Genomic DNA, 27,521 nt, shown 5'->3' with positions numbered 1-27,521 from the left:
TTCAATTTGAAAGCCACGTAGCCTGCCAGGTAACAAAAGGCCGTTGCTTCTGGCAGGGGCGTAGCCAAGGAGGGGGGGGGTTGGGGGGGTTCAACCCCCCCCCGAAAATTTTCAGTTTTGCTTGCGTATATATACACGCACACATACAAACGCACGCACGAACATACATAAAGTATGGTTGAACCCCCCCCCCCCCCCCCCCGAAAAAAATTTCTGGCTACGCCCCTGGCTTCTGGTAATGGTGCACAGTACCCACGGTCGTCAGAAGCACCTGAGAGGTCACGGAATGGCATGGACATAAGCTGTTGGCACACTTTCTCTTTCATCGCATGTTTCTGGACGAGGACTTCACGACGCTTTTCTTTTTTTTTTTAAATGCGAAGCATTTCTTAGCGAACCTCTGGCACTTTGAGCGTTTCTATCTACGTATCTATCTATCTATCTATCTAGCCGCCTACGTCTAGGTGCTCTCATGATCGCCACCTTCACTTGGTGCAGACCAAAATTTGCATGGAAGGGTAAGAGGATTTGACGAATATGACTGTCGGGTCATTACATTGATAACGTGAATATCCTGTTGCGTACGTCATGAAACCCTTTCCACTAGACACGTGTGGCGGGTATGTGTTACGGGTATGCGCCACAGGTGATTGACAGTTTATATCGACCTAGGAACCGCCAGAACAGACATTGGTTGCTTAAATGCGAGAGCGTTAAGAAAACCCAACATCGGCAGCGTTGACCGGACGAATGGAAAGAATGAACAGTAGGATCCCAGCAGGAATCGAACCCAAGCCTTCTGCGTGGCAATCAGGTATTCTACCACAGAGCCACGCCAGGTCTATAAACTGGTTTGGAAAAACAGCCTACGCAGGCGTAATATCGATGCAACGTCAATTGTGGTTGTGATGCTTGCTATATAATTTTACAGAACAGCAATAAACAATACGTGATACTCCTACGTGTACTCCTACGATATAGGCATCATATCAGATTAACGTCTGTGGCTCCAGTGTTGGCTCCGCTTTTGTAGCAGTGTATTAAAGATTACATTTGTATTCCTATGATTCAGCAAGCTATATTGAAGCATTGCTCGACCCCAGAGGAATACATGAATGAAAGTTACGTATGATATCCACATCACCGCATCAAAAGTGCACTTAGTCCGGCAGAATGACGCAGTGTCCTCTTCATTTCTTACACGAGGCTGGGCGATGGCCTCATGCTAACCGAGGATGATGCCAGATTGACTGACAGCCGCTTTGTAGACTATGCTACGTAGGCCACATACGCCCAGGTAGCCTACAATACGACAAGCACCATCCACTGATGTTGGTCTACGTAGCACTATCCAGGCCTACCAGCCTCGACGGCATATATCGACAGACAATTTGTCGACGAAATGACCGAGGCATTCACAATTTCCAACAGCTGTACTATACCTCATACTTCACTACATATGGACCCCTCGTCACTGCGATCACGACCGGATCCTATAACAAGTCATGACCAGCTGCTGGTGCTCACCGATCACGGAGATGATGACCTTGTTCAAGAACTGTCAAGAACTTGTTCCACACATGCATACGGGTTCGTGAAACGTGCGTGCATTCTCCATCATAAGGGACACATATAAGCACTACATAGCAGCTTACCGCTTCTGGTGTTGGCAATACCCACGTTGCCGTTGGCAACGTTATCAAACCGTAAACAACTGGTTATATAACACATATGCGGCTCTTGAATATATGTGCGTATGAAATTTATACTGATATTTAGCGTCATTTTGTAGCTTGTCGCTCAGTAAAAAAAATTACGCCACAGTCACCTTCCCGCCACATGCTTCGCATAACACCTACTCCCACGGTACGTGGGATCTGCCGAATTTTTTTTGCACAGATGCTTTCAAATGCACTAAGCAAGGTACAAGTGGCTAAACTTGGTCGCTATGGTATATGGTCTTGCATGTTTTTCTCCGCGGTTTATCGGCGTGAGAAATAGCTCGCACCCAGCTTTCAAGATGCTGCGGATCGGGCGGCGGCGCAAAAAAGTGCCGCTTTTCTACCCGCTGGCACAGCCGGGCACGAAACAAGTTGGCATCGCAAAGCTTGAAAACTGCTTGACTTCCTGTGGCAAGGAATGCTCGGTTGTCTGAATTCACCGAAGTCATCGAGAGTAACCTCGCGCATGCACAGCCAACACACCCAGGAAAAACATTCCATGACAGCCCCTCACGCGGCGAAGCAACTACGGGTACAGTGGCTAGAATTACGGGAAAGAACACGTGTGCCCGCGCGCGCGACAGCGCTATTCACGACTGTGGCGCCCTCTCACTGCCTGGGTAAAAGTGGCGGCCGCCTTCGGCGGAGGAGTTACGGAACTGAAAAAGTATCTACAAACGTTGCTCCAATTGGTACAAAACAAAAATGCGAGCGGAACCTATAACAGACTGTGCCTGTGCTATGGCTGCCTCGCTATCACAATCGCGAGCTTGACTTTTCACTCGTACACATCACACCACAAAACCTGGATGGGTAACGATGCTTTGCCGGAGAACTTATTGCATGTGAAGATGCGTGCTGGACAGAACCAGATGGAACGCTAGACATTTCATTGCGATTCTATCTGGACAGAACTTAAACCGCAGCAATTTCTTCCGTGTCTTAAAGGGACCCTGTAACACTTTTTCAGCATGGTTAGAAAATGCTGCCGATTGGTAGTCGAGGCTCCTGAGAACACTCGAAGCAAACATCATAGCACAGCACACAGCCTGGTATTTACATTAATTCTCAAAGCCAGCTAGAAATCGCTCCAACTTCTTTCTACAAATGATGACATATACCCAAATTACTGCGCCATATACTGAAGTCCACGGATGTTGGCGGATTTCAGCATTGTGAGCTGCATAGTTACCATGGCCGCCGTGGGATGCCGCCAAGTGCCCACACCCGCGACTACACTGAAAGTAAGCCACGTTTGAAGAAAAAATGAAAAGAAAGTGCTCATGGTCATGACGCGTTCTGGAAAAAGGACGCAACTTCTTGCCCCTTGTCATCCCCCTCTCTGTGTAGCTTTCAGCATGCTCGCTGGTAGGAAAGGAGAGAGATAGCGCTTAAAGCGTGTGACAAAACCCTCTAACTCCGCTCGTACTTGGCAGATTTTAAAAATGTTTGTGGCAGTCTATTCGTGAGGCAATAAGCTCTTTTAATGACGCCATTAGACGATTGCTTGAAAACGTGCTGCAGGGCCCCTTTAATGAATGTGAGAATAGGTGTAGTACGTGGGTTTGAGGCTTCTGAGAGGTATCAATTGGTTCCTCGTTGAGTAAAATATGCAGATCAAGGACCTTCATCCAGATGCAATCCAAAATCCAAATCCTAGCCTTTTACGTATTGTGCCTAGCAGCAACCACTGTTTTTCTTCACCCATAGACAGGATATGGCAATAAACTGCGATAGTACACTCTAAAACAGTAACTCATTTTAAAAATTTGAGTCCAATTTCAGAACGCGAGTCGTACATACTCCCGTGACAGACCCCGGGAGTACGTGTCAAAATTGCCGTCTAATGACGAGCTGCCTGCTGTCGAGAGCTTTGCGCTGTCAAGTGCGCGGCCAGAGCCATGCTCTCAACAGCAGATGCCTAGCCACTAGATGGTACAGACAGTAATTTCAGCATGCACTCCCGTGGTCCGTATACTTTAGCTCACAGGTGTACAACCACCCTGGCCTTCGCAATCATGAGCCCGACTTGTACACAGCACAACACAAAACTAGTAGGACAATACATGTTTAGTGGGAGAACTTACTGCGTACAAGGAAGCGTGCTGGATGGAATGCTTAGATATTTTATTTCCAGTCCATCTGGATGGAGCTTAAGCCACAGCATTTCGTTCTGTCTACATGGAACTTTATATGCAGTTATTTGTTCCATCTGGACAGAACACTAGACACTTGCAGTGCAAAAATGCGTTATGTGACACACACTCACGTTAGAAAATGCTGCCGATCGGTAGTCGAGACTCCTGAGAACACTTGAAGCAAACATCATAGCACAGCACACGGCCTGGTATTCGGTTCAAAATATTGCAGCAATATTTTGAAGCGAGTAGTACAAATCAGACTAGTTATAGCATACATGAATGAATCCTTGCTACTAAGTAGCAGTGAGTGAAATCCATGTAACAAGAAATGCGAGAGTGACGACAGGTATATTAGGCAATAATGGCAGTTTAGTGCAGGACATGTCACGCAAAGATAGCAGAGAATTTTCCGCGTATTAATTCATTCTCCAATATATCTGTACAAGAGAGAAAGAGGAGGGGAGGAGAGGACATGAGACTACAGCTCAGGCAGAAGAGCAGAACTGCGAGCAGAAATCGCGGTGTGTGTACACGCATGTTTCAGTTTCGTTGCAAAAAGTGAACAGCAAAAAAGTTTAACCAAGGCAAAAGCAAGAACAGCATACATACTTTGGGACTCTCCTATAAAAGAAGCAAGCAAAAGACATCCATTAATAGTGATCGAAGCAATACATGAAAACAAAACGAACATCGAGATGTGACCTAGGTGTGACAAACCGGCGAGGGTGCGACGGCTTACCATTAGCCTCGGTGGTTTTTCTGGCTGCTCTGCAGGAGCTGCCATGGTCCGTCCATGAACAGCTAGAGAGGCAAGTAAATAAGGGATGTTACCTCTGCATCACAAGCAATACAAAACTATTGCAGGCAAGTGTAAATAAAAAATGCAAGCGCTGGTTCGTCTTGCTGCATAGGCCTTATATCGCCCACATTACACCCAATTAGTCATTTACGATCTTGCGACAGTCATGCTTCATTTATGTTGCGTCAACGAAAACAGACCGGCGAGATCACGATTCCTTCAAAGAAATGCTGTTAGTATCCATCGAGTGCTCGAAAACATGGCGTATGGCACTTAGGTGGCACCAACGTAGCCGTCACAGATTATTCTTAACGTAAAGTTCACACTTAGAAGTACAATGACACGTACCTAAACACCGACGAAGCGCACAAAAATGGGCATTCGAAGCCCAAAACTTCAACTGTACATCAATCAGGCGCGATGCGCTGTGCTTCTCAACGAACGAAGGGGAGCGATAGGCCACCTCAGGCGTTTCGGTGGTTTAGGCACAATGTTGCCTGTGCGTGACGCGTGCAGGCCGTGGCTGGCGCGTGCGCGAGCCGTGAGCGCATTTATTTCGTCGGTTTTTTCTTGCCTCCATGGGCTTACGAAAATACAATGTGTTTTAACACCGGAGCTAGAGTGTACTCTACCGGAGCTGTTAAAGCTGGGCGTAAGGTGTGATCTGTGGAATGGAAAAACTAAAATCACTGGAACGGAAAAGTACCACGACCATGCGACCCAAGCCGCGACCATCCGGCCCGCCGCCATTCGTTCCAGCACGGCTGAAGTGGATGAAGCTGCGGCGGTGCGCTGTTGATTTTACGCGGAGTGACGCATATTTTACGTTTTACGCATTGCGTGCGCTTTTGCAGCCCCGAATAAAGCATATATACCGTTGTTCTCTAACTGATTAGAAAGAAATAGCGGCAGTTTTCACTTGCCTACATGCTCGCGACGCGATAAAAAAATGCGAACTCACTCGATTTACGCGATCGGCTGTCGGCATTTATTAACTGGGTACTGACACAAAAATTTTGGCCTCGCGTTTTTTTTTTTGTTTTTTTTTTTTTGCTGCAATGTGTTGCTGGGGGCCTGTTAGTCAAAACAGGGCACATCGTTTGCTGCAGCGCGCGACAGATAATTATTTACAGGATCCTCATTACGACCCATAGGTTTGAGAGAGCTCCAAAAAACGACAAGCCGCCGGCACGGCCATACGTACCCTTCGGGAGGGTTTGACGATTCTTTCATGCATGGAGGCGGTCGGAGGTTCTGCGCCGTTCGTTCTGCGCCCGTTGTGGCGGCGCACGCGATTGGCCGAGACTCTGAGGGGCGTAAACATTTCTTTTTTCTCTTGATCTTTTTTTTAGTGACGTCATACCACTAAAGGGATCAATATCCACTAAAGGGATTTTACATACCGTGTCTGGCCGCTCTCCACGCCCCGCCTCAGCACCGCCCTCTTTTCGTGACGTGTACCGCGTGTACCCAATCGCCTTGCCCGCATCACCCGCATTGCCGGCCGCGGCAGTGCAACGCGAAGTCGGAGAGACGAGGCGCCATATTTACACCAGCGCTGAGCAGCGGGTGTTTGTCTTGTGTATTCATGGCGAATGGTCCTCGCATTCACGCGTGAATTTGTTGCGTGCAATGGGCTGTTGTTGCGTGGTTGGTTGCTCAAACCGTAGCACGAAAGGTGTTCGTCTTTTTAAGCTTCCTAAAGGCGCGTTTACACTATAGAGCGACACGACACTGATATCGGTCTGCCGACTGTCGCCGGGAGTGTCTTTTGTCGTGTCGTCGTCCTATTTACACTGCAACGACACCAATAGTCGGCCGATCGTCTGTGAAAGACGCCGTCCGCGTCTTGTCGTGCTCCCAGCCTTTCATCGGCCGATTCTCTTGTCACACAGAAGGCGCGCACAGCGACACCGACTAAACTTGCGCGCAAAAGCACGGCCGGTCTGGAGGCGCGCGCTCGCTCTTTGGAGCGAGCGCCGCGCCTCCAGACCGGCCGTGGCAAAAGTTGAAAACGGGTGACCACCTGCTGCTCATTTTGGCCGTCCTCCCTCCTCTACCATTGTCCCTCCTCACTTTATCTCGGGGTAGCGGCGCGGCCCCCGCCACCCCTTCCGGCGTCGGAGGACGGAGGTGCGGACAAAGGGAAGAAAAGAAAAGACGTCGGAGGTGTGCGCAATATGTCCATTGTCAAATGTCCGGGGATCTCGAGGGGAGCCTCCGTTATCTTCCCCAAGATCTCCCCCTTCGACGTTCGAAGCAACGACATGGGCAAATTTTCGCTCGGCCACGGATCTCCCGACGACCTGCCGACGCGTTTTGCTGGTGTTTTGGGCACGGAGCGGGTCTGCCATCATGTTACACTGCTACGGCATGCTGTCCTTGGAGGCGTCGTCGTCGGCCTAGTGCAACCAGACGGTCCCGCGACATTGTCGGCGGGCGACTCGTCGGCCGACCGTCTGCGTCGGTGTCGTGTCGCTGACTCCCTTGTATTAGAAACATTAGGCGCAACAAATGGACCCCGACCGACCGCTCCGAGTTATGCGAGGTACTACGTACTTGCGTATTGTGATTCATTTTGCAATGTGGCCTTTCACGCGCACAAACTTTGAAATCATTTTGATACGCTGAAAAAAGGAGTTGTCGGATTCCCGTACGTATTGAACGCTTCGGCAGATTTAAATTTTGCAGTGGTCATTCCATAAGTGTCAAGTGTTCGTCAATATTACGTTCACATAATTTATGGTAAGTTCTAACAATTTTGATTTCGTAAAGTCCTTTCGGTCTGTCAATGAGCACGAGCATGGAATGTTACCGTGATGTTGCAAGGGGCAGATATATTTCGATATCGAAAGTTAGTGCCGCAGCTCGTGATAATGATATATATCTGGGGTTTTACGTCCCAAAACCACGATATGATTATGAGAGACGCCGTAGTGGAGGGCTCCGGAAATTTCTACTACATATAACCGCCGCAGCGCGTCAGCTGCGGCAGTTATCTGGCATGTCTCGTATGTTATGTGGTCTCCGTGTCTGTAACTGTCAGCATATGTTAATTCATTTAGCTCGGCTAGTTGGTATTGACTGAATGCTTCCATATTACTAACGAACACACGCAAGGACTACAGAGTCTTGCACTGTCTCTTTCTTTGTAGTCCTTGTGTGTGTTCGCTAGATCTGTCAGCATGTGGTCATTCACCGCTGTGTTATTGCCGTTTATGTATACACGTTGCCAGTATCACGCTTAATTCGCGCATGTAAATTAAACCGCGCCTCTGTGCCAATCGGATGTGCGCGCGCTTTTTTGTCATGCACATATAGTGCACGGTGTGTTTGTGCTCGTGCAGGAAGTTCTACAATAAAATAGCAACGGGCCCACATGTACTCGCTGAAACTTCGTGATTAGGAAGAATGGAGCGTGTGGAAGTTATGATAGAAAGATCATTTTCTAAAGTAAACATTTTCCAATAGGATGTCCGCGATCGCAGACTAGCAGAGCGAAGTAGTCTTTTCATTCGACACTCGCCCTCTTTTCTTTATCGATTTCTCCCGGAACACTGCGAAGCTTTCAGGCGCTACGTTCACGCAGTAATTTTTGGAAGCCTCCTTGGGACCCTACATCTGCTCTGGCGAAAGCTTTGGATGACTCATCAAACGCGAAAATTGGTCGTCGGCGGTGTACGTCAACACGAGGGACGCAAAAAATCAGCACGTGATGACGTCATGATGACGCCACAGTTAGCTAAAAATTGCGACGTCATCATGACGTCACACGATGTCGTCATCACATGGCATCGTTGCTTTGCTGTGCCTCACGGAGACAATGCAATGCCTCCGATCATGGAAGAAGTGCAAAACCACGTTAAAAAAAGAGCAAGATGGCTTTCGCCTTCCAGTCGTTTTAGGCAAATGCATAAGGGACCCTCTGAGTTTTTTTTTCTCTATTAAAGGGACACTAAAGAGCAAAACAATTTTTCTCATATTAGTAAAGTACTCTTTCACGATACTAAAAACACCACGCTTGTTGCGAGAAGACGCTTAGTAAGCGAGAAAACGCGCAAAAAGAAAATGTGGACGGCGACACCACCTTGAAGTTCCCGCACCATTCGCGGTGACGTCACATATTTTGATGGCGCCTACTAGGGACTACGTAGTTCCTAATCGCTAAAAATGAAGTACATTGTCCTCTGAGGGGGTCATAGATTTAACATACCAATTTTGGGGTGATTTTGTTGAGCCTGGCGCCCAAATACGATAATACACTTTGAAATCCGTGACGCCACACGGGGAGATTTCGGCGCGAAATTTAAAAATAAACTTTGAACTTTATTTTCTCCTCTATGAATAAACCTATGCAAAATTAACGACATTAGAGTTCTCAGAGCACAATTTATCGATCTAAACCAATTCAATGTTTCTCTTTAGTGTCCCTTTAATAAGTTTTAGTGCTGGGGACCTTAAGCCGCTTGCGTACACACGCTCTTGCGTTCCTTTGTGATCCTAGCCGCACCCATGGAGAATACAAAGGAATGCAAGGGGCTTCGTAGACAAGCCGTTATGGGGCAACGGCACTAAAACTCTATTATTAGATAGGTTTAGGGCCGGGGACCCCAAGCCGCTTGCGTGCGCACGCTCTTGTGTTTTCTTCTGGCCTTAAAAGCATTTCGTGCGCGGGTATTCTTGTTTTGTTTTTTTTAACCGCGGAGCTCTTTAAGCTCGGCGAATCCCCGTTAGTCGCGAACAAAAATTATCATCGTCATGAACCGGCACGCACTCACTTCGTTTTCTTCTTCACCTTCTTATGGTGGCTAACCTTCTGCTTCGCTCCCAGAACACGTGAGCCGATTTGTCTGGCGGGGGGTGCAATAACTCTCACTAAAGTCCCTAGATTTTTCCCTTTTTGCCTAAGTACGGACAACTTGCCTCCTCTCCCGACCCTCTCTCACGCGCAGCCGGCATCTGCCGCCATGTTCTTCCTAACTTGAAAGATGTACAAAGCCACGTACGTCTAAGTACATTAGCCACGCATCTTTCAGCGGACAATGTGCGAAGGCGACGCGCTTTTCTCCTCCCGATAGTCCCCCGTCATTATTGAGCGGGGGGCGCGTAAAAAGCCGCACTGCCCTCATTGCGACGAGAGACGATGCACATTAGCCCACATGCTGTGGCAATGCACGGCGCTGCGCGATTGCGAGAATCTCAGCACAGAGGACGCCTGGAGGACGGCAATCACCAGCTCGGACCGGGAGGTCCAAATCCGGGCTGTCCAGAGGGCCCGCAATTTGGCGGAGGGGCTCGCTCTTCCTGTCCCCACGTGGGTGCGGCCCGCAGCCGACCCTCCCTCTTGAGGGGAATCGGCTCCTCAGGACAATTTATAAATAAAGTTCATTGACTGACTGACTGTCTCACCAGGTGCTGAAAAAGCCAACGTTTGAAAAAGCGTTAGGAAGAACATGGCTACCGAAAACAAGCGTTAGCCAATGAGATTCGTCGGAGGGCGCTTCAATGGTTGTCGGTTCTTAGCAAAGAAGATAAAAAAAATCTAGGGACTCTCACGTAACACTTGTCACGCGACATGTTCCCGCCAAAGTCACAGAACACGAGGCACGCGACGAAAAATCATGTAACGCTAGTCATCTATCCGCCAAACGCAAGTAGCACCAGTAACGTGAAGTAAAATCATGCAACACTAGTCCCGTGACATGTTCCCGCCAAAATCACATAACCTATAGTCACGGGACGTAAAATCACGTAACATTCGTAGAGGGTGCATTTATATTGTTTACATCTTCCGAGGTTTCATGAGGTCATTCATGGTGCGCGAGTGCAGATTTTCATTTTTCGCTCGGGCTCGAATTATAGAATAAAGTAAAAAAATGTCACAGTCGCGAAGTAATGAATGCGATAGCAACAAATTGTAGTGTTATACGAAGTGAGGCTGGCAGCTAACTCTTTTGTATCCGATCTCGCGTAACTACAAAACGCTGGTGTAAGAGAATACGGCCGCTCCAGGGAGAGATGCTAGACCTTTTTTTCGTGGGCGCCGCCATATTGCCTAGCGGGCGGCGCCGTCTCTGGTCTGGCAACCCACTGGCATGTGCGAAGCTAGTGTTCTAGAATATTCTAGAACACTATAGCGAAGCTCCGCGTTTGTACGGAAGGCCAACGCCTCCTCTAGAAAGATGCCTGCCGCGTGAGCCAAAAACCTCCTGCCCTACCCTTTCCCTCCTTCACCGTTTCTAATGAGGGCAGTAGCTGGCGATCCTGGCAGTGGCCGCTTGCAACACACATTTGCGCATGCGCACATTACACTCCTCGACGTCACACAACGTCAGCACCATTGAAAACAATAGGGGAGAACGTGGCGCCATCTCTCGACAAGCGACTACAATTCAAGGCAGGACGGCTACAATGGGATAGCCAGCGACGCCGCAGGCATGTTCCTAGAGGAGGCGTTGGGAAGGCATAGCGTGCGGCTGCAGTTGTAGTCGGTTTTTTTTTCGTTCTGGCGCGCTGAGTTTCGTATCAAAAGATGCGGTCTGTTGTAGCGTGACGTCACATATCACTGCGCACCCAGTGCGCGCATTCCTGTGCGACCGTTCACGTGGTTCTGCGCCTATATATGGTGCGCCTTCTAATAAACTTATCAGTCGCTTCTTGGTATGCTGTCTGCTGCTCACGTTATTACACTGGCGACGAGGATGGGATCCGCCCCCTTGCTCTAGCTCAGTACGGAGCAGGATTTCGGAAGGTCGGCGGTCGACAGCCACGGACCAGAACAACAGCAGCCATGGCATGGGGCGTTTGAACTCGGCGGCGCTACCTTCGGCAAGACGCAACGCAGTCGTCGGGGAAAGCAACCCGATAAGTATACTGCACTTTTACTGAACAATGGCGCGACTAGGCAAGCTAGACGAGTTCGACGAGAAGGATCAGAATTTCGAGTCCTATCTGGAGCGTTTTGAGCACTTCGTCACCGCAAATGACATCAAAGAGGAAAAGAAGCTCGCAGTATTCTTGAGCCTGATAGGACCACGAACGTACGAGGTGCTCAAAAGTTTGGTAGTACCCGCGGTTCCTGGGGACAAGTCCTTTGAAGAGGTCACAGTGCTGTTGAAGAAACATTATAGCCCACAGTGCTCGGTCATTGCCGAACGTTGCAAATTTAACAAGCGAGCACAAGAGCAGGGAAGCGTCGAGGACTTCATAGTGGCATTAAAGCATTTAGCAAGGAAGTGCGATTTAGGTCAGTTTCTGCAAGACGCGCTGCGAGACAGGATAGTGGCAGGCATAAGACGCAAGGAAACGCAACTCGCCTTATTTGGTGAAGAAGATTTAACCTTCGAAAAGGCGTGCAAGATAGCCCTGGACAGAGAGCAGGCTGCGCGACAGACAGCGTTACTTCATACAGAAGGCAAGGAAGCGGCTTTGGATGCCATGGCGATAAGAGGAAAAGAAAGCGAAAAGAAATGGAAGCTTCGGAAGTTCAAGGAAGCCAAGCGAGTTTGCGAAAGATGTGGCAAGGCTCATGCGGCTAGTGTTTGCTCGTATAAGAACGTGCAGTGTCACAGCTGTTCTCAAATCGGCCATCTACAGAAGATGTGTCCACGTAATCGCAGAGACCTCAACCGCGCAAACGTGGTGGACTGCTCTGATAGTGACTCCGAATTAGATGTTTACCATGTTATCAATACAGTGCGTTCTGGATATGAAGTGCAACTAAACGTAGAAGGGCGAGACCTCTGCATGCAGATTGATACAGGAGCAGCTGTAACACTAATTCCTCATAGTGTGAGGCTGAACGCATTTCCTCACGTCAAGTGCGAGCCATCTCGAGTCACCCTAAAGACATACACAGGGGAACCTGTTCCAGTAAAGGGACAATGCAACGTTTCTGTTACGATGGGAAAAGTCTTTGCGACTACCCGCTATTATCGTCAAGGATCACGGCAAGCAGCTGCCATTGCTGATGGGGCGAAGTTGGCTTGAGAGGCTCGGGCTTGACTGGAAAAGTGTGTTTGCTATGAATGTAAGAGACTCTCGCAAGGTAGAGGCGGTGAAAAAAAAGTTCCCAGGGGTGTTTGCCAAGCAACCCGGCAAAGTAAAAAGCTATCAAGCACGGATAGTTCTAAGCCAGAATTGTACACCTATTTTTGGCAAGGCCAGAAACGTCCCATTTGCGCTTCGAGATAAAGTGGAAGGCGAGCTAGAAAGGCTAGAGAAAGGCGGTGTTATTCGCTCTGTAAATCGGAGCGATTGGGCCACGCCAGTAGTCGTAATCCAAAAGAAAGATGGTTCACTAAGGTTTTGCGGGGACTACAGTCACAATTAATCCTGTGTTAAAGACCGACCACTACCCATTGCCTAGACCGGAAGATTTGTTCTCTGCCATAGCTGGCGGCAAAGTGTTTTGTGTGTTGGATCTTTCGGCCGCGTATCAGCAGATTCCGCTCACTGCCGAGTCCCGACCACTACTAACGATTAATACGCACAGGGGGCTGTTCGAGTTCCAGCGCTTACCATTTGGGGTAGCCAGCGCGCCAGCTATTTTTCAGTCCTTCATGGATGAGGTGCTCAAAGGCATACCGCACGTGGGATGTTACATAGACGACGTCATCGTGTCGGGAAAAGACGTCGCCGACTGTCAAGACATTGGAACTAGTCCTGCAGCGGCTTATAGTGACTGCAACGTGACACTGAAAGAGGAAAACTGTCGTTTTTTTCAGAGCACTGTGACTTATCTCGGTCACACTGTGTGCGCCGAAGGTATCTGTAGCGGCATCGTCATCCCTAACGATCATCATCATCCTTTTTAACACTTACGCGCCGCGCCTCTCGCGCATGGTATGCTCAGAGCTCGAGGCGCGAGCAATAGTAGAACGTGCTCACGCTCCTGGGGGCTGGAAGCAGACAGCCGCTGCCGCTCTGCTTCTTCCATGGCCTTCTAATAAAGTAGCGAGAACGGCACGGCCACGCTAGCCACCTTGACGTCTCTCTCTCTCTCTCTCGCTACATATCTATCCTACAGAAAAGATAAAGGCGATCACAGAAGCGCCAGAGCCCACTTGCCAAACAGAGCTGAAGGCTTATCTAGGCATGCTAACCTTTTATGCAAGGTTCTTAACTAACCTTGCCTGCGTGGCAGAGCCATTGTACCGTCTGTTGCGCAAGGGCGAAAAGTGGTCGTGGACACGGGAGTGTAGCGAAGCTTTTGGTTGTACGAAACTCTTACTTGTGAAGAGTAATGTGCTTACTTTTTACGATGTGGCGAAACCAATTGCTATGACATGTGATGCTTCGTCGTATGGATTGGGTGCTGTCATTTTCCATGAGACCGCAGAGGGACACGAAAGGCCAGTGGCATTTGCATCTAGAACACTTACAGCAGCAGAGAAAAACTATGCTCAGTGCGAGCGCGAAGCATTAGCACTGATGTTCGGGTTAAAAAAATTCCACCGCTACTTGTATGGACGGGAGTTCACTCTTTATACAGATCATCAGCCGCTGCTCGGAATATTAGGCCACGACAACCCGGTACCTGCGCTTGCTGCCGCTCGAATGCAAAGATGGGCAATTACCCTGGCAGCATACCAATATAAACTTCAATACCGAAAAGGAAGAAATGAAGTGGCTGACGCACTGTCTCTGCTTCCACGGCCTATTGTAGCGACTGATGAACCTTCCGAGTGTCTTGCTATTTGACAGCATGCCCCTCAAAGCGGATGACGTGGCGCGATCCACACGACGTGATCCCACATTGTCTCGCGTGACGCACTTTATTCTAAATGGATGGCCTTCAGAGTGCTCTGAAGCATTTAGACCATTTTATTCCCGGCGCGACGAGCTATCAGTAGAGCAAGAATGCATAACTTGGGGATCAAGGGTGATCATACCTGATAAGCTCCAGTTACAGGTCTTGCAGCTACTGCACGAGGACCACCCGGGAGCTAGTCGCATGAAAGCGTTAGCAAGAAGCTTTGTGTGGTGGCCTGGCCTCGACCTTTCGGTGGAGAACTACGTTCGACAATGTCAGGTGTGTCAGGCCGTCCAAAGAGCGGTCTCACCGGTTCCTTTGCAACCATGGAATTATCCCACAAGGCCCTGGCAACGCGTGCACGTCGACTATGCTGTAAAGGGCTCTCAGGCGTTCTTGGTTCTCGTCGATGCGTTCTCGAAATGGATCGAGGTCTCGCCTATGTCATCCACTACTGCTAACAAAACCATTGAGAAGCTACGTAGTGTTTGCCGCGTATGGTCTGCCAGAGGTACTGGTGAGTGATAATGGACCGCAGTTCATTTCCGAAGAGTTCGCGACATTCTTGAGTGTAAACGGTGTAAGGCATGTCAAGACACCTCCGTATCACGCGGCTTCTAACGGAGCGGCCGAGCGTTTAGTGCAGACTACCAAACAAGCACTGTCAAAGCATATGTCTTGCAGGACAAAGCTAGCCACCAGAAACACTCATTTCGGGAATGTTTGGACAGCTATCTAATGAGTTACAGGAATACTCCGCACAGTACCACTGGCCAGACTCCGGCAGAATTATTTTTGAAAAGACAGCCGCGAGTAAAGCTATCATTGCTAAAACCAGATTTCGAGCTCTCGATGCGGGAGCAGCAGCAACGTACCAAAGTGCGAAAGGACATGTCGCGGGGGGGGGGGGGGGGGGGGGGTTCTCGATGTTTTGCAGAAGGGGACTCTGTGTGAGTGAAGACTGTGCGAGGTGAAACAGTGTCGTGGGAAGATGGTGTCGTGACACAGGTTATCAGTCCCGTAACCTATCTGGTGAAAGTGTCGCAGGCGGTGCGATTTACGCATGCGGACCACATCAGAGCCCGCCACGGAAGCCCGGATTCTTCAAGCTGTCCGCAGGCACAACCAGCTCCAACGGCATCCCAAGACACTACTCCGACGCTTCCCATGGCGTGTGGGCCAGTCGCCGGGTCGCCTCTCGCGAATCCATGCGCGACCGACACTGCGACGTCTCTTCTTCCGGAAACGGCATCGCCCACGGCCGGAACAGCTGCCTCCGGCTCGGCGGACCAGCCCGGTGCCGAAGACGCGCCACCGGCAGCCGAACTTCCAACTCTGCGTCGTAGTGCACGTGTACGACATGCCCCGAACAGATACCAGTCCAGTGACTTTCGAAAGTAATCTGAGGGGGAAGGAGTGTTGTAGCGTGACGTCACATATCACTGCGCACCCAGTGCGCGCATTCCTGTGCGACCGTTCACGTGGTTCTGCGCCTCTATATGGTGCGCCTTCTAATAAACTTATCAATCGCTTCTTGGTATGCTGTCTGCTGCTCACGTTATTACACGGTCTACGTAGGAAATCAGCCTTTCAGACGTCTTGAAAAGGTTTGATTCGTTGAGGGTCAATGATGTTAATATACGGCGGCGCGAACGTGTCGCAAGTGGTCGATGTCATATTTGCGACACTGTCTGTTGGAAAACCACCTCAAATATTTTGACTCGTCCTAGCAAGGCAAGCAAGTTCCGCTACTCTTAGGGTATACAACGAATTTTTTTTCTTGGACTGCAATCTTTTAGTTAGTTTTTTCATTCACGGTGTGCTTATGCTGTTGCACAGACTACCACTCGTAGTGCATGCGGTCGTGCGTAAGTATCCGCCTCGTGCGCTGCTGCTTTCAGTGGTACTGGTGGCGCCACCAACGGCGGACGGTGGCGATAGGTGGATATGCGCGGCTCAAAGAAGCCGTGCGTAAAGCGCCTGTTACTCTCCGTTTTTCTATTCATGTTTCATTCTGGTTTGATATTTGTACTGCCGACGCTGCTCCACTAGACAACCATGCCGTCTGTTACGTCCATTGTTCTATATTATTTGTTTTAAAATGACAGGCCCGTTTTTTTATGCGTGCGCGCGATGTACTGCGTACGTTTCTTACGTGCATGTGTCAAAGTTGTTTGCGTGATCTGTTAACACAGATGAAATAAAAATTGTTGCAGTACAAAACAGCATTCCTGTTTTATTGAACACCCCAAACAGTACAACAATGACTATTACGGCTGTATGCCTGCTTAAGAAACGCACAAAAGACACGCGATTTTATCTTCGCCCAACACTCGTAGCACTCAACTAGGCCAAGAAAACCAAAATCTAACTTGCTGAACGTTTTAACAGCCGTCACACAGCTGCATAATAATGCGTGAAAGTACTGTAGCAAATGACCAACAAACATTCACACAGCGTTTTTTTTTGTTCACAGACCGTATTAACATATGTGAAAGTTCTAACTGCACTGCAATCACATATTTCGGAATATCTAATCACTTTCACCATTGAAGCCACAATCCTCTAACACATGCGCTTTAAATTGAGCATGGCATTACTCAGACTTATATAGGAAATGCGCACGCGTGGCATTACTCAGATTTATATAGGAAATGCGCACGCGTGCAATGTATCTCGTATGCTAGATTCTCCTTTGGTACGTGCAGCTCAAAATAAAATGCGATTCTAGAAGTAATGTTCGTGGAGTAGCGAGCATATAGAAGGGCAACTACTTACAGCTTCACTTACCTTTGCAAAAACGGTATTCCAATTGCAATTCAATATTAACCGACGCAACAACGATAACAACACACTTGTTGCACACAGGCGTACCAGGTTGACGCTCGAGGCCAAGCGCGGTATTTTAAGTGTAGCACAATCGTGCGCGTACAGTACGCTAGAATATTCTGGCACAATGTCGTCAAGCTTGCAGTCACTTCAGCGGTTCCCACGATGTAGCACCAGTTGACGTCCTCGCGTCATCAAACTTCTACGACGCCGAGAACTACGCACACAGCTGACTTGGAAAAACGCGGTATTGCAGGAGGCCATCTTGTCCCGCAACCAACGGACAAAAGTACACAACTGAGGCGTTTGAAACATTGCCGTTGATGAGATGGCAGCTGAACGAAATCAGGGCTCATCGTCCGACGTGTGGCCACCGCCTTAACACAATATTAACGTTGCAACGTTCAAGGAAAACGCGACGAAAGCGACGAGCCCAGCCGGTTTGTCGGGAGCGCTACAGCACAGTGCACAGCGCGCGCTCTGGCGCGCTCTCACGGCCACCGAAAGAAAGTGGAGAGAGGAGTTAGCTTGGAGCATGGCCAGTCGTTGGAAGCAAGAGGACGTGTTGCGTCGTCGGTGTGGCGTATTGTCGAGAGATGGCGCTAGTTTGTTTTTGCGCAACGAAATCTCAAACTTGAAATGCATGGGATCCTATGGGGGGTTGGGAGAGGGTACAACCGCCTTAGCCGAGCGGTGGCGCCACCATACTGATGCACGAGGCGGATACGCAGTCTCGATTTCATGGCGCGGCATCTGTTTGTTGCTCACAAACAGTTGCCTATCATGTTTCTCAACTTTTAAGTGACCGCTTATTACTCGCTCGTTTATTTTCCACCGGTGTGGGCGAAGTTAGAGATGTTTATTGGGAAATGCTGGTACATAAAAACGATGCTGATGTTGACAGGCCGACGCGCTTCTTTTTCTTTTTTCTTTTAAGAGTCTTGATATTTGACTGGATTTCGGCGGCGATAAGATGAAGATGGTTAGAGAGTTTCTTCTGCCGGTGAGGCACGAAGCGGCGAGCCTTTGATCGACATCGTAGGTGATTCGCGTTGTTCTTTGTTTTTGTTTTTCACACGAAAGTGTTTTATGCCGGGGTCCACCAAGATTTTCATGACGTATTTCCGTCACGGAAATACTTCAGCAAAATGAACGCCATCAAATGGCAAGAAAGACTGTAAGAAAAGGTTCCGTTGACACGAGTCGAACCCATGACCTCTCGGTTCGCGACGATGGCTGGCGGGCGTTTAGGCCACTGAGCTACCGCCAAACACATATAGCGGAGGCTACATGAACGCGCCTTTTATTTTTCACACTTCCCTCTCACAGTGCTCTTGCATGGATGGATGGATGGATGGATGTATGGATGCTATTAGCGTCCCCTTTATAACGGGGTGGTGACGTGTGCCACCAGGCTCGGAAAAAAAAAAAAACGCGCCGTTGCTGCGACCGTACCATTCGGCGCGTTTCCAATAGAAGTGTAATTCCGTTTCACACCCCGAGGTGGTGGCTTCCGCCCAAGCCTCGCTCGTAGCGTCCATCCATATAAAAAAACAGCTCTCCGACGCTCGCCTGGCTGTCGCACCGCGTTCCCTGCACGCCCTGTGAGAATTAACTGCCAGGCTAGAGGGAGGACACAACGCGTGGAGCATTTCTCTTCGCGTTTCACGACGCTTTGGACGAGTGCATACCGAGTATCAGTGTTTAATATGCGCTTGTTGATGCCATATTTGCGCGGGATTCACCATATGCGGTATTCACGTATGTTAAGAACTTCAGCTACCGCAAGGGTTAAATCATGATCATGGGCGTTAATCCACTAGGCGTCAACGTGATGTGCCACTGGGCGTCAACGTGAATGCGTACACATCAGGCGGTGCTACATCTGCCAAACAATAGACATTATACAAGCTCTGATATACCAATGTACTAAAGCACTCAACTACTTCTGTGACGACACGTTTCAGTTTCGTGTTATACCGATTGCTATGACAGAGGGATCAACCATCTTTTTTTTTTATAACTTCCCATACCAGATGTACTGTTCTTGCGAAATTCTTGCTGTCGTTCACAAAGCTAAGCAGCGAAATTGGCAGTTCAAGAAACACTAGACAAGCGTAACAACGTGGTTTTTGTATCGCTCTTAGAGAATTGACTATGTTGTATATCATTGCGCGACTTGTCGGACACGGTTCTTGACCACGTAAAAATTTGTCTTCCTGAGGTAGTTGTTCTACGCACGAAGCGACAGATTATTTTTTTTTTACTATTCGGATTATCATATCGCGCATCGTGTACGATATACACCCCGCTGTCTTACGGAAGTTGTAACCTCACGACAAGGATCTCGCCACGTCCTTTTGATGTAGTGTTCATCGAATGTTCGGGATTTACAAGGCTGGTATACGGAGCAATAATTAAATGTATGATGCCGGTTACCCCGCTGCGAAGGAAGGGATTTCTCGTCCACCTGTATATACATCAACTGCAGCGATCACCGTGTTGAGCCGAGCTACGAAGATTATTGTTAGACCAAACACATGATATTAACATATAATAATAAAACGAAGCGAAAACAACTCAGGTGGCTACTCGAGTGGTACTTAGATGTTTTGCACTTTAGCGGACATGGCCGTACTTGACCGCTTATGTTTGTTCGCAAATCTGGCCATATCCGATGGACATTTGACTGCGTGGAACACTGGGAATTCCGGATATATTGTGGCACTTGCCCATTCAAAATCTGTAACGTAACACAAGCGGTGTACTACCTTGAAGAGTTTGCAACCGCACACACTCGGCGTTTGGTGATGCACGTCGCATACTTATTCAGACAGCAGTTTCCTTTTTTTTTCAGTAGTTAGAACAACCAAAGACGGCACAATGGTTTCCTGTTGACCTTTGGCTGGCTGACATCGCAATAAAAGAGAACAAAATCCGCAGGTCGACCTAAAACACGCCAAAATTGTTCGAAAACGCCACTCATCCAAGCACCAGCCCGCACACACCGCGCCGTCGCGCACGAGCCAGAAAGGAGGAAAGCGCTGGTTGCCAGTCTGGTCCTCCTCGCCCTCCTGAGATAGCGTGCGCGCCAGCGACCACGCCCTTAGAATCAAAGTTGCTGCTCGAGCGACACCCCCCCCCCTTCCTCGCGTCTTTTCATGCTCGTTCAAGAAGGGCGGGGCGTTTCCTGTCTGCCTCGACGGCAGGCCTCCCGAGCGGGGTCATGTTATCGCATGCGCCCTCCGAGCGACGGAAATGGGCCGGCTCGTTTGATCTCTGCTTCGGCCGCCTTCGTCGCCCCCGCTCGCGCGTTTACCAGGGTAGGGTGGCTAGAATGGGGAGGTGTGCTGAGCGCAGCGCGTTTCCCTTGCCAGAGAGGGTCCCTCTACGCGTCGATGCCTTTTAAGAATCACCCCCCCCCCCCCCCCCGCCAGGGGCGCTGCTGAAAGGGACGCTGCGTGGTACTGCCGCCCCGTTGCAGGTTACCGGAGGAAAGCCAAGCACCCGGCAACGCGGCGTCGTATTTTTCATCGTGCAAGCGGTGCTTATTGTTCGAGGGTCATGCATTTTTGAGGTGTGAGGATAATGCAGTATAAACTGAAGAAGAAAACTGGACGTTGTTGCTTCGTTCCTGGCTGTAACTCTGGGTGCTGGTCGTCGACAGAAAAGGCATCTTTGTTCCGAGTACTGGCTTGGAAAGAGTTATTTTAAAAGTAAGGTCGTGCGATACCGAGAGCTGAAAGGCAGCTGACAGAGAACTCAGCACAATGCGAGAAACATTGCGACGCAAGGCACGTAGAAGGGAACGACGTTGGGCTAGTTGGTACTGCGTAGTCTGAAGTGAACGACAGCGCGTACAACGTGATATGTTGTACACTTTTATTCCTTAACTCGGGTGCATTTATTTTTAAAGGGGGTTAACCATAAGGAGGAAGAAAAGAAAGCCAAGTGGGCTAAGACCTGTGTTCTGTAGATAGCTCCTTATTGCAGAGTTCAAATAAACTTGGTTCGTGTACGAATGTACAGGGTCAACCACATCTAAGCTGAACACCTCATTAGTATTCAAGACCTCATTGAAGCTGTTGTTTAATACATAATTCGGAAAATCATTACTGTGTTTGTCGACGCCATGATTAGACGTTCTACAACGGGCATTGCACCCGTGAAGTATAAGAAATGTTCTTGTTTTACCGGTTTGAATACTAATGAGGTGTTCAGCTTAGATGTGGTCGACCCTGTACGTGTTTTCTTTTCAACTAATAAATCTTTCAACCTGCCGACAAAACGCACACATGACGTTTTGACCAGCAGCTAGTGCATAGTAATGGGTACAAGTGCGAGAGCAGGCAATGTTTTAGGTATATGTTTCCACCTTTTTAGAAATCGTCTTAGATTTTGACCCAGAATTGATTATTTTGTGTTTGCCTTTGGGAGAACAGTTTAAGAGGGCTCTGCGAGTGTGTTGAGTAAAATAACGGAAGGTAATTATAATGTAATTACCAATATTGCGCATAACACGGCCATCACGGCAATAGTCATAACTACCAATCCAAACATACAAAGAGAAAATGGCTTCGCAGCATTATAGATCTGTACCAGGGGCGTAGCCAAGGGGGAGGGGTTGGGGGGTTCAACCCCCCCCCTACGAAATTTTTCAATTTTGCCTATGTATTATTCACGCCCACATACACAGGGCCGTAACTAAGGTGGTTCTGACACTCCCCGAAATTTTTTCATGCTTTAACTTTTCGGGTGACACTAAAATACTTGCACACTTCACAGCGACCATCAGTTGCCAAAGTTAGCCATTCTATACATAAACACCCCCCGAAAAAAATTCCTGGGTGCAGCCATGCGCACGATTATGGTTGAACTCCCCGCCCCGCAACCCCGAAAAAAATTTCTGGCTACGCCCTTGCTGTGTGCGTAGGCTGTGCGATGAGCTGGGACCCTTGCGCTATCATTATTATTAGGTATATTACAGCCTAAAACCACCAAAAGTCTTGTCGTTTCAGAAGGATGCATTTCAATTGAAGTATTATACCATTAAAAGTTATTCACCGTTTCAATGATTCTAGTTCATTGCACAGGCGCAGGTAAATGCCATAGTAAGAAGCATGGAAAGTTTCACGGCAAAATATTGATCTGTTCAACAGCTTAGCTATGAGCTTTTTCGCAAAAAAAAACCTATTGAAAATCAAGTTTCGAGAAAAACAAGAAATAAGTTTTCCAAACATGTCATTTTCAATTTGAGTGTAGTCACAAAAAAGGACCATAACTTTCGAACAAAACTAAATAGAAGCGTAATTTTTTGTGAACCACACTTCTGTATGTTCGTTCATTTTTAGAACATCAAAAGCGAAAATTCACTTTTTCTGAAAAAAAAAAAATACAGACATACCTTAGCAATGAGAATAAGCACAAAAAATGACTTGAATAAGTTGCAGTGATACATAATAGCAATTGATAAAACGGCAGGACGCAAGCGCAAAAAAAAAAAAAAATTGGCCGCGTATCTGCGTGCTTCGCTGCAAATGTCGTCTAAAGACGATAGAAGAGGCGCTGCGTGAGATATGAACGCCATCTGGCAATACGTCGGGAAATGTGAATGCTGTGTTGCGGGCTGGTAGTCCCGGCGCAGCAGCAGGCGAAGACCGGCGGTGACCAACGCGACCGGCGGGGACGCCAGCCAGCCGAACACGCGGTTTGGCGCGAAGCGCCGAAGCAGAAGAAACGTACGCACTCAACGAGTACTCTCCACACACTCTTTTATATTCACGTCGCCTGGGTAAAGCAGGAATGCCAGAGCGGCGCCCCATGGCACTCGTATGGCTCATTCACACTGGGGAATCCGCCCGCCACAGCGACCGGAATTCGCGCGCCGCCGAAGTCCCACATTGTTCACACCACTTAGCAAACGCACCGCCGAAACTAGGGCGTCTAGTTGTCATCGTCCCTTCGCGCGAAGGAACGCTGGCATCGACGCGCTCGGCGTTGTGTACGCGTTTCGTTATGGCGAAGCGCATAAACAGGAGCAGGGTCGTCGAACTGCTGGGCCTGCTGCAAAGCAACTTTCTGGCGATGTCGGACGAGGATAAACATGCATTCGCCGAACAAAAGAAACGACGCAAGCAGTTGTGGTTGGTTCGTCCTAATTTGCAAGACGCGAGAAGCTTGGTCGAGCCGAGGTATAATGCTACCCGTTTTGCGAGATCGTGATGATGTATTGCAAAGATGCTAATCGCGACAACACTTGGTAGTTGTCGAGAGCTACAGGATGATTACGAAAGACTTCGCTGTTGCTGCGGGCTTCGACGACTCCGATATCACAAGCGCGCCGCCATTTTTCGAATGTTCGACTCGCGTTCCAATTGGTTCGCGGTGAGGGAATCCGGCGGCAGCTGCCGCAAAAATCGGTCCAGGACCGATCGGCGCGGAATGGGCTTTTCCGGCGGATCTCGCTGCCGCCGAAGCGGATTCCGCGCGCTCTCGCCGCCGATTGTCTCAGTGTGAACGCGCCAGTACAGTGCAATACTGAACCGAAACCGAAACGCAACAATGAGCTCGTGCAGAGGGCACGGAGGAAGCCAAGTTTCGGCGCAGTCGCATTTTCAGCGCAGTTTAAGAAACTAGGGTCTCTAGAATTACGTATCTATGTATTTTCTATTAAAGGAACACACCACCTAATACTTACCTAGTGATGTTGCGCCTCAGATATGCGTAATGTTTGCTTTTTGATCAACAATGTACACAAGTATGAACCTAGTCAGCCGTTCACGATGACTGGCCCTTGGGAAAGTGGTTCAACTTTGGCCGAGTGGCTGAATCGAGGGACGTGCCGACAAACAGAAAGACAGACAGAAGGACAGACAGACAGAAAGACAGGCCAAAATTTCTGCGTTTAAGATCCCCAAGAAAGACAATCGTCTTTAAAAACAAAAAAAAAACTTTGTGCTCAAAAGTGGCGTGCGCGAAATGCCGCTAGCAATATTATTCTCGCACGCACAGTGCTACTCGGCATGCAGCCTGCCACTGCGATAATGCATACGAACCCTGTTTTTCAAATGAGAAGAGGAAGTACGTCTACGCTTTATGAGCGCAATCGCTGAGGTAAAAAGAAGACGATTAACGCGGCAAAGTGTAGCACGCAAAAAATAGAGCGAGCCATGTTCGCCGGACGCTAGCAAGGCTGCGCTGTACGTCGTCTGCTCAACGACACGCGCCCTAGACTTACTGCTACTTTTAGGTAGCAGAGTTGCGCATCCGCCTTCCAAACTCCGCTAGCAACCAAGCGTTGCGGAGAAGCTGACGCTTGGGTCAGCTGACGCTTGGGACCAGACCCCGTCCTTAAATTAAACGAAACATCATTGCCAGTAAAACAGGAACAAAAGTTTCTGGGGGTCGTATTCGATAAGAAGCTTAACTTTCTCTCACACATTAATAATCTGAAAGTTAAAGCCAATAAGGCCCTCAATGTCCTCAAAGTCTTGTCTCGGAAGCGGTGGGGTTCCGACCGGAAATGCCTCCTACACATCTATCGCTCGTTGATACGTAGTAAACTAGACTACGGTAGTATTATCTATGGCTCAGCAAGAGGCTCGTACCTCAAGCGCCTAGATCCTGTCCACAACAAAGGGCTACGCTTAGCAACAGGTGCCTACCGGACCTCGCCCATTCCCAGCTTGTACTGCGAAAGCAACGAACCGTCCTTGGAATACAGAAGAACGCAACTGATGTTTACATACGCCCTAAAAGTTCGTTCTTCACCAGACCATATATGTTACAACATTATCACACGCTCTGACCAACGACTACACTACATAAACAAGCCAAACGCCATTAGACCACTAGCACTTAGATTTGAAGAAAAACTTCGCGCCCTGAATGTTCCTGATGAAGCTCTCTCCGTCGCAAGAAGACCAGCCAGATTAGCTCCCTGGAGTGACTTCTCCAAATATCTTGATCTCTCACTAACACATCTTAAAAAACAACATACCCCACGTGAACATATACTGCAGGAATTCCGCACGCTACAAGAAAAGTACCACACTTACAAAGAATTTTATACTGATGGTTCGAAGACGTCTGCGTATGTTGGAAGCAGCGTGATAGGAGGAACATGCGAGCAGGTAGCAAGGCTACCACATTTTGTCTCCATCTACACCGCAGAGTGCCATTAGGCCTTATGGATGGCAGTACGGAATATCATAAGCTCAAAACACAAGAAAGCAGTCATTTTTACAGACTCTCAGAGCCTTAAATTCAATATCTCAGTATGAGCCCTTTATTGGTGATATTTTAAACATGTTATCTCATCTCACCGACGACCATACCATACACTTCTGTTGGGTCCCGAGTCACGTTGGGATCCCCGGCAATGAAAGGGCGGACCAACTCGCAGCAACGGCAAAAGAGCTACGTGTTTCAAAAATCAATGTACCAGTTAGGGATGGAATTAAAGCAGTTCACCGGGCCATCACCTCTCATTGGCAGCAAGAATGGAAATCGCAACAAAACAACAAACTTCGCCTAATAAAACCTGTCCTTGATGAGTGGAAGACTTGCTTTCATCAAGAGCGTTTTATCGAAGTAGTACTGTGCCGACTTCGAATAGGCCATACCCACGTCACACATAATTATCTACTGGCAGATAACGAACCAGCATCATGTGATAAATGCAATGAGCAACTAACAGTTGCACACATTTTAATAGCATGCCCACATATGGAACCGTTAAGACAAAAACATTTTCAAATCTTTTATAAGTTGAAAATTCCATTTCATCCAATGTTAATCTTAGGAGATGACCCGTTAATACCCCTGGCTAATGTATTCAGCTTTTTAGATGAAGCAAAATTGCTAAATAAACTTTAATTACGACAAACTATGCCACCTCTACCAGACCAGCAAAACTCATGCGAACTGTAGCACGGCCTCTCCGGAGAGACCCTTGCTGCAGCAGGAATTTAAACTAAGGCACTTGCCTCCCGGCCCTTGGGTATAAGGGCGCTGGCAGGGCAGTAGTGCTAGGTGAACTCCTTCACGGTTTTAACAAGATAGTCACGCGCAGCAACCATACACATTGACCACCCCACGCATCAGGTTCACAATTTTAGAGTATATATATATATATATATATATATATATATATATATATCTTACGCTCCTACGCAACTAGCTCTCTTAGGCCTCTCTACAGCCAGACTACACCATTCATTATATCCCATGTGTCACCGCCTAGCACACATTTCATAGTCAGGGCCATAGTGTTGTTCACTATAGTGCTTTTGTTCTCTCCCCACCATGTGTCTGGCGCAGCATAGCCTTAGTCGCTCTTGCGTCATAAAACTCAACTCAACAACAACAAGCTTGGGTCAGTTCTTGTATTCCTCGATCGCGCCGCTGCAGCGAACTGGATTGACACTAGTCATTCACAGTAAAGTTAATCACCGGTCTTCGACACGCCAGATTTGCCGATCGGTGACCCAGTAGGCATGTCGCCTGCAAAAACGGAGCGCGTATTCGCCGCATAGCTGTGGTTGCTAGCCAGACCTATGCGCAACTCTGCTACCTAAAGGTAGCATATACAGTAACTCTAACGCGACCCAGAGCCATATATACCCTTCGGGAGAGTTTGGCGATTGTTTCATCTCGCCGCTCTCCGAGCTCCGCCCCAGCACCGCCCTCTTCTCGTGACGTAAACTCTCTCTCCTCGCCGACGGTGGCGGGCGGCAGTGGCGACAGCGCCGACAGCGCGTCGCGGAGTCCGGCAGGGTTGCCGTTGGTGGCTACTTTGCGCCAAATTGGCTACTTTACGACCCAGTCTGGCGACAAAAATTTCAGGTTGGCGCCATGGCTACTTTCTGGCTACTTTGAACCTCTATTTTAGCGCATCCAGTGGCCATTCTTTCTCATTATCTGCAGATAAAATACCGAGCGAGCCTGACGACTACCCTTTGTTTCCAAGCTTTTTCTGACGCGTCAGCCAGTGTATGCGCGTGTCGTAGCCCCGCCATGAGTCTGGTGCTCATCGAGGCACCTGAACGCAACGCGCGGTGCGCCTGCCGTGACGGAGTGATGAAGTTCTTGTTCGCCTAGTCAGTGTCACACCCACTATGGAGGATTGGCCAAGAATTCGGTGGTTTTATGAATTTAAATACAAATTATGAAATTGCAAATATACCTTACAAATTAAAGATGAAATTTAAGTATGCCTTTTGGCTAAGATCAAAACTGACGAAATTGCGCGCATGTTGGCATACGCGTGGTGTAAG

At 48.6% G+C, this 27,521-nt stretch overlaps 2 protein-coding genes across 5 annotated transcripts in view; one reads left to right on the top strand and one right to left on the bottom strand.

The window, feature by feature from the left end:
* Nucleotides 1-5,141, bottom strand: part of LOC119396674 (GRIP and coiled-coil domain-containing protein 2) — a 114,038-nt gene extending 108,897 nt beyond the window's left edge. For 3 of the 4 annotated variants that reach the window (XM_037663976.2, XM_037663999.2, XM_037664006.2), the window contains exons 1-3: nt 5,010-5,141; nt 4,602-4,663; nt 4,472-4,483 (exon numbers count right to left, since the gene is read on the bottom strand). In XM_037663976.2, coding sequence (XP_037519904.1) covers nt 4,472-4,483; nt 4,602-4,646 — 57 coding nt within the window. In that variant the 5' untranslated portion in view covers nt 4,647-4,663; nt 5,010-5,141. The remainder of the gene's footprint in view (nt 1-4,471; nt 4,484-4,601; nt 4,664-5,009) is intronic. The other variant, XM_037663984.2, reaches the window with a different exon arrangement.
* A 6,050-nt stretch (nt 5,142-11,191) lies between these two features.
* Nucleotides 11,192-15,816, top strand: LOC119379063 (uncharacterized). Its single transcript, XM_049412054.1, has 2 exons — nt 11,192-12,356; nt 15,424-15,816. Exons 1-2 carry the CDS (start codon nt 11,553-11,555, stop codon nt 15,814-15,816), a joined length of 1,197 nt encoding a protein of 398 aa, XP_049268011.1. The 5' UTR covers nt 11,192-11,552.
* The last annotated feature ends 11,705 nt before the right edge of the window (nt 15,817-27,521 follow it).

The sequence above is a fragment of the Rhipicephalus sanguineus genome, chromosome 1 (assembly GCF_013339695.2).
Source record: "Rhipicephalus sanguineus isolate Rsan-2018 chromosome 1, BIME_Rsan_1.4, whole genome shotgun sequence".
NCBI classification, from domain to species: Eukaryota; Metazoa; Arthropoda; class Arachnida; order Ixodida; family Ixodidae; genus Rhipicephalus; species Rhipicephalus sanguineus.
This window is presented reverse-complemented; position numbering and strand designations above follow the sequence as displayed.

Excerpts from the sequence above, each read along its gene's own strand:
- LOC119379063 (XM_049412054.1), top strand. The coding sequence starts at position 11,553 with ATGGCGCGACTAGGCAAGCTAGACGAGTTCGACGAGAAGGATCAGAAT. Across the intron at positions 12,357-15,423 it reads TTTACCATGTTATCAATACA|GTTATCAGTCCCGTAACCTA; the intron begins GTGCGTTCTGGA and ends GTCGTGACACAG.